At 26.7% G+C, this 16,160-nt stretch overlaps 2 protein-coding genes across 4 annotated transcripts; one reads left to right on the top strand and one right to left on the bottom strand.

Annotated features, from left to right (window-relative positions):
- Positions 1-418: 418 nt before the first annotated feature.
- On the bottom strand, positions 419-3,674 carry LOC103580657 (5-aminolevulinate synthase, non-specific, mitochondrial). Of its 2 annotated transcripts, none has more exons than XM_008562491.2 (4): positions 3,534-3,674; positions 2,433-2,487; positions 920-2,199; positions 419-840 (listed from the first exon to the last, which is right to left on the bottom strand). In XM_008562491.2, exons 1-4 carry the CDS (start codon positions 3,534-3,536, stop codon positions 589-591), a joined length of 1,590 nt encoding a protein of 529 aa, XP_008560713.1. In that variant the 5' UTR covers positions 3,537-3,674; the 3' UTR covers positions 419-588. The 2 variants fall into 2 exon arrangements, with proteins under 2 accessions (XP_008560713.1, XP_008560714.1); XM_008562492.2 differs by lacking the exon at positions 3,534-3,674 and adding an exon at positions 2,565-2,656.
- A 1,709-nt stretch (positions 3,675-5,383) lies between these two features.
- On the top strand, positions 5,384-15,716 carry LOC103580656 (uncharacterized). Of its 2 annotated transcripts, none has more exons than XM_008562490.2 (4): positions 5,384-5,592; positions 12,673-13,222; positions 13,334-13,515; positions 13,620-15,716. In XM_008562490.2, exons 2-4 carry the CDS (start codon positions 12,689-12,691, stop codon positions 14,035-14,037), a joined length of 1,134 nt encoding a protein of 377 aa, XP_008560712.1. In that variant the 5' UTR covers positions 5,384-5,592; positions 12,673-12,688; the 3' UTR covers positions 14,038-15,716. The 2 variants fall into 2 exon arrangements, with proteins under 2 accessions (XP_008560712.1, XP_008560711.1); XM_008562489.3 differs by lacking the exon at positions 5,384-5,592 and adding an exon at positions 11,376-11,624.
- Positions 15,717-16,160: the final 444 nt, after the last annotated feature.

Here is a 16,160-nt window from a genome sequence, read left to right as displayed (position 1 = left end):
TAAAAATAATAAATATTTTTCGAATGTAATTTAAAAATAAATGTTGTAATTTCAAATAATTTTCATTAAAGTCCAATGGAAGTTTATTTTTAAAACATGTTTAACAGCAAATAATGATTCGTCCATAAATATAATTGTTTACATTCAATGTGAATTAATAATTAAACATAAATTTTTTTTTAAAGAAAAAATATTTTTTTTCGCCGCAATTTAAATGAATATTTTTCACATGTGAAAAATATAAACGATTCAAAATAAATAAAGTAATGGAGACATAAAGTAACATTTGTTAAAATATTATAATTGCAATTAAAGTTGATCACGTCATACTTTTTATAAATGTAAATTAAAGAATTTTTTTAAAAAAATATAGTTGAATAAGTGGTATGATACTTTTATATAATAAGTAAAGTTATAATTTATCCCGGATAATGTATCCATATATTTTAACAATTGTACATGTTACACGTATTGATGTAGTACATTTAAAATTGAACAATTTTAAAATTTATTACCATAAATATAATTTTTATAATTAAACTATATTTTGTACCATTTGTACAATTCTTTTATCATTATCTACAAACGTTAATGAACTTTTATAGCCTGAGAAAAGTATTCAGAAGCCATTGGTACTTTAGGTACATTAACTTGATGAAAAACATCTTGTAGATCTTGCACAAACTTATCAATCATTTCTGCAGAATGATGTGGCGTAGGTGCGATCCGTAATTTTTCTTCACCCTTAGCAACCGTCGGATAATTTATGGCTTGGATATAATGCCCTTTTTCTTTAAGTAATGTATCAGCTATCTGACTGCACACTAGAGGATCTCCGACCTACGGATGTTAAAAATTTTTTTTTAATATATTATCAATTATCAGCTATAAATAATATAAATAAAAAATAAATAATTACTTTAACAGGAATGATATGAGATGGAGAAGGTTCTACAGGAAGACCAGCGGAAGTAAGCATTGATTTTAAGTAAGTGCAATTTTGCTGATGCATTCCACGGAGAGTTCGGCCTTCCTCCGAGGCTAAAACATCAACGGCAGCCATCGCGCCATAGAGAACCGTAGGTGGTAGCGAAGTTGTAAAAATAAATCCCGCTGCATAACTTCTTATCATGTCTATAAGCATCGACGATCCAACGATGTAACCACCAACGTTCCCAAATGCTTTACCCAGGGTACCAGATATTATGTCCATTTTATCAAGCACCCAATCCCGTTCTCCAATGCCAGCGCCAGAATAACCGTACAAGCCAACGGCATGAACTTCATCAACGAATGTTAAAGCTCCATATTTTTTAGCAACATCACACATTTCTTCTAAAGGACAGATGCTTCCATCCATGGAATGTACGGTTTCAAATGCTACTATTTTAGGCAATGAACGATCAACACTCGACAACAATTCTTCAAGATGCTTTACATCATTGTGTCGAAATATATGTTTAGGTACACCGCTATTTTTAATACCTTGTATCATGGAAGCGTGATTACCCGAGTCAGAAAATATATGACATCCTGGTAAACTTTTAGCTAAGGTAAATAATGTCGAGTCATTGGCTACAAAGCAAGAAGTGAAAAGAAGACCAGCTTCTTTTTTATGTAAGGCGGCAAGACGATTTTCTAATTTTTCATGGCCCATTGAATTACCCGAAATGTTTCTGGTGCCACCAGCACCAGCTCCAAAATCATCCAATGCTTTATGTACAGACCCTGTTACCGCTGGATGACGTGACATTCCTAAGTAATCATTTGAGCACCAAACAGTTATTGGCTTTTCACCCCAAGAATACTCAATAGCTGAAGGAAATTCTTGAGCAAGACGATTTACTTTTTTAAACACCCGATAAGAATGATCATTTTTTTTTTTAATTATCTGCTCATGAAAGTATTCTTCATAAGGAAAAGTTTTTTCTTCATTTTTTGGATCACCCAGATTAATGATGTCATCTTCAACTGCTGAACTCGCTTCTTTTATTGCTGCAGGTTCTTTTAAGAGAAAAGGACATTGCGTAATAGATGCTATAGACTTGCGAATTTCTTCAGTTTCTGCTGCTGTGCTAGATAATCTTGACATCACTGGACAGTACTGACGGTAGTTTGTTATCAATGACGTACTGTAATTGCGTACGTAATTAGCAGAGAGGCGCGTTAGAAATGGGCACGGCATTATGTCAGCTTTTCCTAAAAAAAGATAAATATTTGAATTGAACAATAATAAGTAATCATTTTCTCAGCTGCAAAATTAATATGTATATATATATATATATATATATATGTGTGTATATTGTATAACTGAGTGTTGCAAAATTATCAAGGAATGAGGTCTAATAACAGCTGGATAACATTGAAGAGAAAAAATGAAAGTAAAAATGAAAGTTTAATTATTATTTAAATAAATTTAAAAATAAATTTACCTTTTACAGCACTTGCTAATTGAAAAGTAACGTGAATAAATCTTTGACCACTCAACTGAAATTTAAAATATATATTTATAATTAATTGTTTTTTAAATAATTGTTTAGATTTAGGTCAGATTGATGGCTTACAGCCAACTAGTCAAGTCACTTTGACTGTGTCAAATCAAGATTCAAGTGTAGTCAGGTGTTTCTTTAAACGTCTTTTACCTCATATATACCAGGCATGAGATTGTATTACTCAAGGTGAAAATATTGAGCTATTCGACAATTCGAGATATCGACTATTTAATAAATCGAATTTATTTTTAAATATTTATTTGCCGCGATAATATTATTATAGCTGAGCCATCATTACATTGCATAAATTTTATTTTTTTATTTTTTAATGATAAAATTTTTTACAGTATTTTATTAAAATTTTTAATTAATAGTTTTTTAATATGAGTTTAAATTTTTAAAAGTAATAATTATTTAAAATTTTTTTAACTAATAAAAATTTATAAATATTTATTTTAAAACTATTTTTAAAAATTACTTTTATGATGGAATTTTTATTTTATTATTTTTTTTAGATATTAAATTTAATAATAGGATGTAATAAAAGTAATATATATTTTATTTCCAGTCAATTATTTATTTTGAGTATTAAATTATATTTAGATCGAATATAAATATCATTAATTTATTACGATATTGAATTCAATCGACTTCTAATAATTTATTGATTTTGTTAAAAACAATAAATTATAAAAAAAAAAATATTTCAAATAATTATACCTATAGTTATTAAAATTTTCTACATGTGCATATTTTTAGATTTTTTTTTTCTGTACTTAATTGGTTGAAAAAAAAATTCGACAAATTTTTAATTGTCTGCTAACTTTAGGATGATAATTTATTAGATATTAATTAAAACTAAATATTTATTTAAACACATTAATTATCAGAATTTAATATATTTAACGACCAAGAAATTAACTGAAGAAATATATTCATATATATTTTTGAATAACAGTCAAAAACATGCGTATTTTAAATGAAACTTATCATGCAGATCTAAAACAATAACAAATTACAATAAAATAATTTAAAAATTACCATTTCGATCGATAAAAAATAATATAAATATATCACAATGATAAATATAGTATTATGTAACTACTAATTTATTATTTATTTTATTTTCTTTTAACTTGAACGTGAACTGTTTGGCGGATCAAAGACTACTGATTTCTTGCATACTTAACAGCTAAAACTCCACTACCTTTAGTGAATGCAATTCGAATGTAATTAATTTAATCGAACGGAAGAGTGGGTTTCGATCAAGTACTATAGAAAGTAATTATAATAATGTCTAAGTATATGATTACACGCAAGCGAAATTCGTGACGTGAGCTATTTAAAAATTAAAAACCTTTTAAAAATTATAAATTCAACAAATATGACAGTATGAAATAAAATTAAGCAAATTTATCTATATGTGTATTTTAAATCAAATTCGGTTAAATATTTAAATCTATATACATATGATATAATTATTTATGTATATATATGCTATGCATACGGACGCAAGCAGATTTTCGTTGGTGATAATTAATTTCCTGTTTAAAATTAGTGAATTTAATACTCATTTTTATCAATCATGAATTCCAAAACTGTTAAGTAAATTTTATGTCCTATTATACAATACTATTTAATGTGTTTTTTTTTCTTTAGCGGAAGCGTTAAATTTATGTGAAAAAAAAATTAAAATCACAATAATTAAACGAGTACGTTTTGCTTTGTCATGAAAATGTATATAAATTTTATTTTAATTTTAATCAATTTTTTTTTAGAAATATGATGTATTGGAACTTTTATTTTCAAGTTAAAAAAAAAAACGATTTTTTACCCGGTGACCTTTAGTACAAATAAAATACAAAATTTTTAATTTTTTTTTTTTTATTTATCTAGTTCATTTTTTACCGCTTTTGCGTGAAATAAAAAAGTAGTAAACTGCAGATAGAGATAAATTTAAAATACCGAGCGAGTGATATAAAAAAAAAAAAGATTAACATTTTTATGATACATAGGTAAGCGTTGGATTTTTATTTCAAACTGAGTCAAAAGTTCCTTATTGAGTTGCTAGATAACAGCACTGTTGTGGATAAATGACGCATGCGCAGTGAAAATGTAATATATATGTTAGACTAATTCAAAAAAATCGACTATTTTTTTTTTTTCAAAAATTATACGGAATATATTGTTCGAGATGACGACAAAAACAATACTGACAAAGTTTGAGCTCTTGAATTTAATATTAGCAACCGCCTAATCGCAATTTTCGATTTCTTATTTAAATAACATGAGAAAGATTTTTTTTAAAGTTTCGAATTTTGTTACTCATCAACGAATCAGTAGATTGATAAAATCAATAGACTTTTTTGTTTGAAATTGAACGTTCTACAAAAAAAGTCTCTTATCATTTTTTAATAAATTTAATTTTTCAAAAGTTATTTAAGGACAAAGTTGGGTTCATAGTAAATTTTATTATTATTTGACTTTTTCAGCGAAACTATTAGACTTATCTTAAAATGTTATAAGACCTTTTTTGTAGATCATTTCATTTTCTACAAATTATTTCTCATAAAGTTTCCAAAATTTTTGAAAGTTCTTTAGTTATTTGCATTTAAATGTATTCGTTCCAAAAAATCGTATTCTGGCCAATTTTAATTACTTATTTTTAAATGCAAATAACTAAAGAACTTTCAAAAATTTTGTTAAAGATAATATGTAGAAACTATACGAAATAAAAATTTTATTGAATAATTTAAATGATATAGTTAAATACTCATATGTATATAAAAAATGTTCAATTTTTTCTGTAACATATCTTTATTCTGTAACAGATTTGGCGTCGGCGCGCAAGTAATTCAACGCGATGCGCATTTTTTATACCAGACCCTACCAGGGTCGTCCATTACAGACATGACTACGTACAGAAACTCATTATTGACTCATTCATCATAGTTGTTCGAGACAAAAGAAAAGCATTCAATTTTAAATAACAACATTCATTTTTTTGAATGTCATCAAAGTTTATTCGTCACGACAAAACAAATACTGAAGAACGTTTAAATTGTGCGCCTGTGTTTAATTGTTCGATCTGTCAATTTTAGTAAGTTTTTCTTTCTATATTTAATCATTTAAATGCATGCGCTTAAACTTATAAAATTGTCTGTATTAATAATAAACTCTTTTTTTTAACTTTACTGAAGATAAACAAAGTTTTTTATTATCTTCATTAATGGCATATGCGGAAGCCGGTTCGATTACTTGACAATGACTGTACACACACGGTTTACCGCTCGATCAATAGAATTTATTGTTATGACTTTGATTTTACTTTGTTCCTTTGTATTTCATGCGTTAAAAATTTATTTTAAATATTAGACAATCATGTATGATTATCTATGATTCATATATCATATAATATAACGGACAAAAACTAAAAATTTATAATAATACTTATATATTGTTTCATATTTAAAACTACTCATTATCATTTGTTGACCTCAATTACGTCACAAACTCTATACGTTCTGTACTGTTTGTTATTGAGCTGCCACGTGATTATTTTATTTTAAATTACTATCATATATTTACATATATTAGGGTGTGTCGAAAAAATAATTTTTTGTGTTTTAGGTCTCATAGTATCAAACGTTTCTTACGGAACTGAAAAATCAGCTCGATATCTCGAAAATCGCGTTGGCGCTTGACAATTTTATTTTTCTATATAAAATACACGTAAAAACTTTTTTTTTTATTTTTCCAGGAAAATTAAATGGAAAAATTTTTTTCCAATTTCGATTTTCATACTTTTGTAGGAAATCAAATTTCCTACAAAAGTTCCTGAATAGTCATGCTCGTAACTATAACATAAAAAAGTTACGTCTTCAAAAGTTAAAGAAAAAAAAATTTAGTTTGTGTAAATAAACATTGTTTTTACTTTTTTTTTATTTATAAATAATTATAATAGGTGGTATTTTTTTTTCTAATTTGAATTTGCAATATTTACAGAAAATAAATTTTTCTGAAAAAAAAAAAAAAAATCATTATTTTATCATGCTTGTAAAATAAAACAAAAAATTATCGAGCTTTCAAGGTATAAAATAATTTAAAACCGTACGATTAATTTTATTTTTTTGATCTGTATCAATAACTCGATAATATATATTGCAAATTCAAATTAGAAAAAAAATTTCACTGATTAAATAGCAACTGTAATACAGTCGAGTCGCGTTATAAGTCCGCTCAGTGTCTCTCTCATATTAACGCGAGTCTGGTTAAAAGAAAACGATACAAGCCGGACTTATAACGCGACTCGACTGTAGTTAGATTTTAGAAAATTAAAATGGTAATTATACAAAAAAAAAAAAAAACTTTTTTTTGCTTTGACTGGAGAGTTGTAACTTTTTTGTTACAGTTACGAGCATGACTATTCAATTAATTTTCGCAGGGACTTTGACTTCCTATAAAAGTATGAAAGTCAAAACTGAAAAAAAAAATTTTCACGCGTATTTTAAAAGGGAAAATAAAATTGTCAAGCGTCGGCGCAATTTTTGAGATATTGAGCTGATTTTTAAGTTCTCAAAGAAACTTTTGAGACTATGAGACCTGAAAAAAAAATTAGCTATTGTTGACACACCTTAATACATATTTATATAAATATTTATCGATCCATAAAATACAGCATAATTTTACAATGTTTTGTATGATTATTTATGAATACTCATCATAAATCATTAAAAATTCTTATTGTGTGCACGATGAGTTGTTTAATAGAATCTTATACATTATGTGGAATCGGTATAGACTCGACGTCACTAGAAGTATACAATAGTTTATGTAATGAATTCATGAAGAACAACGCCGTTAAAAGTCTAAAGTCAGCATCATACAGTTAAAATTATTAAAATAATTTACTTAATATTATTGAAGAAGTTCTCACTATTTTCGAACTTTGAGCTCGAAAACGTTCTTATTTGTAAATTTTTGAGCTCCTTAAGCTCAAAAAACGGTTGGTCTGACAGAAAGTATATTTTACTAAAAAAAAGTAATTTTTGTCCGATATCTTTAGAGTAAATTAACCGAATTTCAAAACTTAGATTTGATTAAATTTTGAAATAAATCAGTCACAATTTCGAGTTATGTACGAAAACCATAAAAAAATATTTATTTTAATATTTATTTTTTGAATAAATTGGTAATCGAAGCTCAACCGATCGATTTCAAAATTTACTTAGTTCTAAATTTGGTAAGCCCTTTCGATTGCTACCAAGTACGTTCAAATCAGTTGATTCGTTTCAAAGATATTGTTGAACAAAAAAAGCTTACACATCCTCACACGCGGACGTTCATCTGAAAATGTTTAGAATAGCTTTCGAGGATCTCAAAACGTCGAGATCTGATGAAAACTTGATTTTCAAAAATTGGAACGAAACCAATAACTTGTCTTTTTTTTTAAATTTTCAATTTTTATAGCGGGAAGTTAAAGAAGTCAACTTGGTGTTGTGTGGTATCAATTGATAGAGTAAGGTTAGATACCCATTACCTGATCAGAGAACTAGTCGCTTATCACTCATGTATGTCTATATCTACATTTACTAAATTTTACTAAATATAGATATACAAATACACGGAGTGATCGGTACTAGTTCCCTGATCGGGTACTAGGTCTTTTACTTTACGTAAGGTTATAAAATTCAGCTGACCTTGCTTTGATCTACACATGCGTGGGCTAATTAACTGAATGCGCATGTGAAAAAGAGAGGAAGATGATAGATTAGTTATTTAAAATGTATTAAATCACACTTTTGACCAATCAGAAAAGATTGTATTTTAATATAAAATTTTATGAGCTGACTCTAGCTAGTAAGTGGCGTATTTTTCGGTATGAGTTACATAAATATTTATTATAATGTTTTTTATAATTCAAGGTAATATTCATTATCAAATTATCTAATCATTATCTTCATATAAATAATGTTTTATAACAATACAGAAAACCAAGTCAATTAACATTTATAAAAGTACTTTTATACAATATTTATTGATAGTATAGCTTAACCAAAATATTAATTAAATAATTAAACACTATAAAATGATAAAAATAATTTAAGATCAATATCGATTAATTTTATAGAGTTGTAGCATAAGTAGATGCGCACGCAGATATTTGCTTATGATGGATAAATTTTGTAAATACCCAAAAAATCTTAATAGAATATCATAAAAATAAGTGTTTTATTGTAATGAGATAAATTTTATCTTTTTAAATTGTAAGAACATAAAATTTTATTTTTTTTATCAACATAACAGCTGCTCAATGTTAAAATCTAGTAAGGAATAATTTTTTCGTATTTTTTTACTGCATGACAATCATATATATATATATATATATATATATATATATATATATATATATATATATATATATATATATATATATATATATATATATATATATATATATATATATATATATATATATATATATATATTCATAAATAATTAAAATAAACCTCTTATAAAAAGGGTTTAAATAATTTTGGACAAAACATTTCCTTTATCAATATATTTATATATATTTTTTAATGATTTAGTTGATTCCAAGGTTTTATTTAAAAATTAATATTTATTTTAATTTATGTATGCGTAGTTTCATATTTAATTTAATTATTATTCGCCCTTGAAGATTAGAATCTTCACAAATATTTTTTTCAGTTTAATATTATTTGTCTATTTTTATTAATATAAATTATGATCATGATGTTTACTCAACACGTAGATAGAAGTCACATGTGATATATTTGTGTCACAACAATGTTTTTTTTTTTTTAACGGAAAAATACGCCCAAAACTAATTCTACGCACAAAAAAAATTATCCTTAAAAATTTCTTTGTTAATACACGACTACTGAAATATTTTATTTTCTGTTATTATTATTTTGCGATATTTAAAATTAAGTTTATCATTTTTGATAATGAATCATATACCAAATAAAAAAATAATTATTTACGTAAATATTTATCTTTTATAAATATAATTAGTGTGAAAAATTATCTTAGAATATAATTTTTATAGAAACAAAGAAAAAAAATAAAAATTACAGAAAACATTTGCGTAAACTAACATATATTTTTAAACTCATAATTCATAGAAATATTTATTTTATAAGTGCAATATTTTGATAAGGAGCTTATCGATTTATCTATTATGTATCTATAAATGGCAATAAACAAACTTAAAAATACTTGGTGTTGTTATTTTATTACTAATACAGCGATAGTAACCAGTAGCATAAAAAAATCAGCAGTTAATATTTGCAGCAATGTAAGATAGGATTAGCTGTGCGCGGTTTAGCTTGCTGCGAACACGTGAATGTTCGCTGATGTGCACGTGATTAAACCGTGAACCGGTGGCAGCATCGACCGCTTAACTTCTCCTTCTCTGCATTTTCTTTTTTTTACTTTCCACTCATACGCCAGCACATGTATGATCTCATGTGTACTTATTTTGTTTGGGTATCTTTACTTTTATGACCAATCTTTGTAATTTTCTTTTATTATTTATAAATATTTTTTTTAAATACCCACTAAAAAATCTATACGTACGTTATGATTATATTTTGGAACTTATCAAATTCAATTAAATATATTTGAATCACTAATTTTATTAAAAGTTATTCTTAATATAATATTTTCTATCTCGAATTCAAGTTATTTATTATTTTACGACTCAAGTTTGTTTACAGTTCTACGTGACGGCCTTCAATCTCGCGTGTTCCATCGCTGGAAATAGAAAATAACTGATAAATATTTTATAATTATAATATAACGTCATTCAATTACGTTTTATGCTTATTAACTTACCAAAAAAAAAAACGAAGATGTGAAAATTTGTTTTTATTTAAAAATAATACCAATTTTACTTTAATATACATATAATTCAAAAAAATATTTTAATTATCATTTTTATTTTTTAACTATACGTGATAATTAAAATATGGTAAAGATCAAGCGAATTTTGTAAATTTAAACTTTACATATTTTTAGAAAGATGTCAACGACTCGTGACTAAGTTTTGCAGTATAATAAAAATAAATAATGACCGACATAAATAAAAATTTTCAAAATATATATTATAACGATAAAAAATTTCAACACGACTTTGTTATACTTATCAATTTTTACAGATTAAATTGACATTACTCAAGTAGTTAATTATTATCAATCATTTATATCATCAACATTCTTCATACTTAATTTTATTCTAATTAAAAAATATTATTTTGTAACTGTCAGGAAAATTAAATCAACATTGATAATCATTTGATAACATGCTTCCGGACATTTTATTTTGACATGGATTACTGTGTGTCGTTTATTAAATCTGTTTTATTATATACTTCTTAAGAAAAACGTAAATACTGATCAACTGTTTAAAATTAATACAATTTAATTCGTTATTGAAAGAGATATACATATATATAATTATAACAAAATTGATAATTATTATGTCAAGGTTATTTTAATATTATTGTTGAGTTATCATCAATAATTCTTACATATTTTATAACACGTGTTTCAATTTATTTATCACGTAATCTCTAATGAAAAACAATATTATTATCAACTATTTTTATATTTATTTCATTTCTATCATAAACTTTTTTTTATACATAGTTTTTTAAGGTCCATTATATACAATTCTCGAAAAATGACGACGTTTGTTTTGAAAAATAAGAAACGACATATATGCGTAGTAGTAGTGTAGTATCTTTGTGTTACCACGCGGTTCACGAATGTTCATCCAGGTTATCCCCACTATCTAGATGTTTCCCCTCTCGGTTGTTATGAATGCGGTACGTATAAAGACGGAAGAACGTTGTTTACTCCAGTTAGTCATTTTCATGGAGTTGATATTTAAACATTGTTTCATGCTGTGCTTTGTTTCTAACAATTAATATTGTTTTATAAATTGAGAGTGAAAAAAGTACATTATTGATAAAAAAATATTTAAATAATAATTTTTTATTAGTAATTGTTAGTTATCTATTCAATAATATTAAAGTTTTACAAAATGCATGTTGAAGTAGCGCCAGTTAGTTCACCATGTGTCACTTCAAATGGTCCTTCAAACGGGTAAAATATATGCTTGAAAATTTAGTTTAATAGTACATTGTACAACAAGTGTGGTATTGTCGATTGCGAACGAAGTGCGCTCATTTGCTCGTGTAGGTAATCGACAACACCGCATAAATTGGACAGTTTTTTTTTTTCATTAATGCGATATGAATACTATTTTAGTGTTCGCTGTTTTGTTTCCCAAGTAGCTTTTTGCCGATTCAACTGTTGCCGCGACATTTGTGTGGGTTAAATGATAATCTGCATGTTGCTAGAAGTTAATTTGCGTGCGAAAAGTTTATTTACGCACTTAAAAAGCTATTTGGCGAAAAATAGAGCGTGCGCTAAGATAACATTGAGAGAAAAAAAATTAAATTCAAGTAAATATGTTTACTTGACTCATAACATTAAAAACGGGAAAAAATTTACTACATTGAAGTATAATATTTCTTATCTTTATATCAATTACAGTAGGACCCCGTTATAAGACTACGCGTTATAAGACTCTTCTCTTCAATTTGTTAAAACTCGCTCGGAACGCTTCCCCTACCAACAACTCAATAAAAGTTTTGCGCCGAAACCTCGCTATAAGACTAACGACCAATCCGACTAAAATCGAGATAAAATGTAAATACATAAAGATTTTAGATTAAATAATTTATTTTCATAAAGAATACTCAAAATCTCGTGATATCACATAATTAATTAAAAGAAAAGAACGACAAAATTCTGTGTATTTATAATTATACATGAAATAGATTCACCGTATATTAAAGTAGAGTTGAACCGAATACATAAATAAAACGCAAAACGGCGATAGTCTTATAACGAGGTCGTACTGTATTTAAATCTACTCATAAATTTCTACAGACAATGCTTTTTTACTAAAATTAAGAAAATATTTTCTTGGCACTATTTAAATAAACTAATGCTTAAATTAAGAAATTTTACTTGAAAATATACACTTTTTTTTTCTCAGTGCATTTATCTTGCATGAATAATAAAAATTTATAAAAATTAAAGTAATTTGAATAAATATTGTTCTATTTTTTTTCTGTTTATACAGAGGTAATCAGAATAAAATGCATAAGCTGTGTCGTCAATTATCTATTGAAAGTCCTAGTGTGACTGGTCGTGATTGCGTCTTCAGTTTTGATGTCCCTGTACCGGATGTACCAACACAAGGTGCCAGAATACGTGTAGTCTGTGCTGGTGCTTGTTATCATCCAAAACGATCACCAAGTCTTTCAAGTTTAACATCAGTATCAAGTTCAAGTAGTCTGGCAACTGAGACATCTATTGAGAGTGAATTTCCTGTAATTCTACCTCATTATGGTGTTCGTGATGCTGCATTATTCCCCGGTTACGAAGTTGCTGGTATAATTGAATCACTTGGATCAGGAGTTACGGATGATTGTAAATTTTCTGTTGGTGATCGTGTAATTTTGTATCCATTTGAGGGAATACCTAATGGATATGTTGAATACCTTGTTGTCCCTGATCTCAAGTTTCTCATCAAAGTCCCTGAAAATATGTCGCTGAGTGTTGCTGCAATGTTACCAGCTGGGGCATTACTAGCTATGAACACTGTTTTTGCTGCTCACGAGCACGTACAGGTATACAATAAGTTTATATATGATCAAAATAAAGCATAATAGTTAATATTAGCTTATTGCCTATTGTTTTATGTACGAAAATATAAATTAATATATATTTTTTTTCGATAGCAACTGCTAAAAGAACGTGCAGAAGATCAAGTTTGTAAGATTCTTATTGTCGGTACTGGAGGTCTTGCTCTATGGACACTCAGAATAGCTGCGTATTACTTTAGTAACATGCAAAATAAAGTTACTATTACAGTAGCATCATTAAGAGACGATGGATTACTTATGGCACAAGAATTTCAGCAGTAAGTAGTTTTGACATACATCATATAGGGAAAACTTTAAAATCAAATGTAAAGTAAAAACGATGCATACAAAATACAATATATATTCATTTATAATTTTTCAGCGTTAATGTAGTTGAATGGAACGAAGGACTTTACGAAAAGCAATTAATTGAACGTACTATGGATGCTTGTCAAGGCCCAGTAGATGTTGTGATTGATTATGGTACAACTTCAAGAAGTCTTCATCGTAGCATGCAGTGTCTTAGTAAAGGTGGTGTAGTTTTTGTAATAAAAGAAGTAGCTGACCGTCTTTTGCCTAAATTCAGCAAACGCGCTGAAGAACGCGAACAAAATATAAAATCTATAGAACCAGGTACTCTTGAACAACTCAGTGAGCTTGTAGAATTAGTTGCAACTGGTAAAATTGAACCACCACCACATACTGTTTTTCCTGCTGAAGAAGCAATGGATGTTGTACAAAAACTTTGTTCTTCGGAAATTCATGGTAGGGCTATTCTTCGTTTTTATCCCGCAGATTAAATATTACATAAGTATCAAACACATTAATAACTGCAAAATATGAAAGGATAAAGAGAAAAAATGATCGCATATTTAACTTTTAAAGTTTTAAACCATTTGAGAAAATTAGTGTTGATTAAAAGTTTCAGAAATGCGCAAGTATTTAAAATGAAATGATAAGAAAAATGTTAGATCAGTGGTTTGAAAAGTATTCTAAAATTATATATAAAATCGCTTATCGTCTGTTTTTATAAAATTTCAATTCTGTCATAAACGGTGAGAATACTCAATATACAATTATATACTTATTTAAATACATATTTGATATAAACTTTAATTAAAATCTTTTTACTACAAAATAAATAAATACATAATTACTTAATGAGGTAGTTTAACTAATAATCAACATAAATTTGATAAATGACTATCTATAAAAGTTCGATAGATTTATTGTGTGTATGATAAAAATTTTATACAAAACCAATGATCGAAATGATTAAAAAAAACAAATTTTTTAAGATAATTACAAGTGACATTATTATTATTTTTTAATTTTAAATTTGCTTGGAATTTTGAAATATTCAAATTAAGGTAAAAGACTCATTACCCGGTCACTTTACATTGATGTGAGATTAAACCATTCAATATTCAATACAATTTGCTAAATGAAATAAAAAATCGTTTTTTTTTTATAGTAATTTGTTGACGTTTTAAATATCAGAATAAAATTTTAATTTACGGTAAATTATGTTAAACGTACGGTAAATTTGCAGTGAGAATAGTAATTTTCCGCGAAATTGCGACAGGCCTGTGGTATTTTATTGTAAAGTGAAGTTTTGCACTGTAAAAACTATAAACATAAAAAACATACGGTGCTTATGGTAAAAATGTCGCAAATTACGGTAAATTGCCATACTTTTTACCGCAACGTACTGTAAAATACCGTAAATTGCGGCAACTTTGACGTTAATTACCGTATTTTAAGTGAATTGCGGTAAATTACCATAATTCGGATTCACCAGGGATTAATCAGTTAAAGCGAGTGACTAAAAGGTATTGATTAAATTTAGGGTCTTTTATCTTATGACTTATTACTAATTGGGCTTTAATTTCTCGAATCAATAAGTAAAGTAAAATAATAAAATTATACCATTTTTATTTATATATAATTAATAAGAGAATGTAATTAGTGTATAGTCGACAAGAGGATTGAAAAAAAAATACTTAAGATTATGGGATGGTTGTCAAAGTATGCAAAAAGTATTGTATAACAAGGTTTTGAAAATTGAGTCAGTATTTTTCAGCCGTGTTTCGTTCCTAAGATACAAAGAAACTAATTGTAAGTAATTAATATAAAGGCTAGATGTTAGACGGTTAAAGTCACGTTTGATTAAAACAATTTTTTTTAATTACATAAGTTTTCAACTACTGAAAACTTTTTTCATTCTATTAAAAGATCTCGCATTAAAATTGATTTAGTTATTTATTTAAGTATTATACACCTTTATGTATATATTATATGTTTAATGTTTTTACTTTTAAAAGACTGTTTGCTTGTAATATAATTATTAACAAATTTTTTTTCTATATAATTGTTAAATGCCTTACGAGCACAATATCCATTTGTAATGGCTAGACTGTACGTTATCAATTGTATTATAAAAGCGATTACAATAAATAAGTTTATTAAGAATCTTAAATTTCTATCTTTCATTACTTTTCATAATAAAACTATGGAATTTGTAATTCAGTAAGTAGTATATTCTCTCAGTGATCTTAGATATTATTAGATGGAAAAATTAGAAATTAAAAAAATTTTACCTTACAAATATTGTTTTTTCTTTCTTACAAATTTTAATAGATTACAATACCATATACCTTTTTAATTTTTCTTCAAAATCATCTCGAACATATAATAGCTGGAAATGATTCGAACACGGAGAGAAATGTATCGTAAATAGAAGATTTACGTTACGTACATCAAGAAGTCCTGTGTTGTTCTAAGTTGATCTATCGTTGCTGAATTAAAGTGATTTCCTAAACAGGACAGTTAGAATTACTTTGTTGGGTAGTCACTGTCGCTCTGCAGCGATGCCTGTGCTACCAAACTGCTTGGCTTTACGGAAAGTTAATAACAAAAATTG

Source organism: Microplitis demolitor, chromosome 3 (genome assembly GCF_026212275.2).
Source record: "Microplitis demolitor isolate Queensland-Clemson2020A chromosome 3, iyMicDemo2.1a, whole genome shotgun sequence".
Taxonomy (NCBI): domain Eukaryota; kingdom Metazoa; phylum Arthropoda; class Insecta; order Hymenoptera; family Braconidae; genus Microplitis; species Microplitis demolitor.
This window is presented reverse-complemented; position numbering and strand designations above follow the sequence as displayed.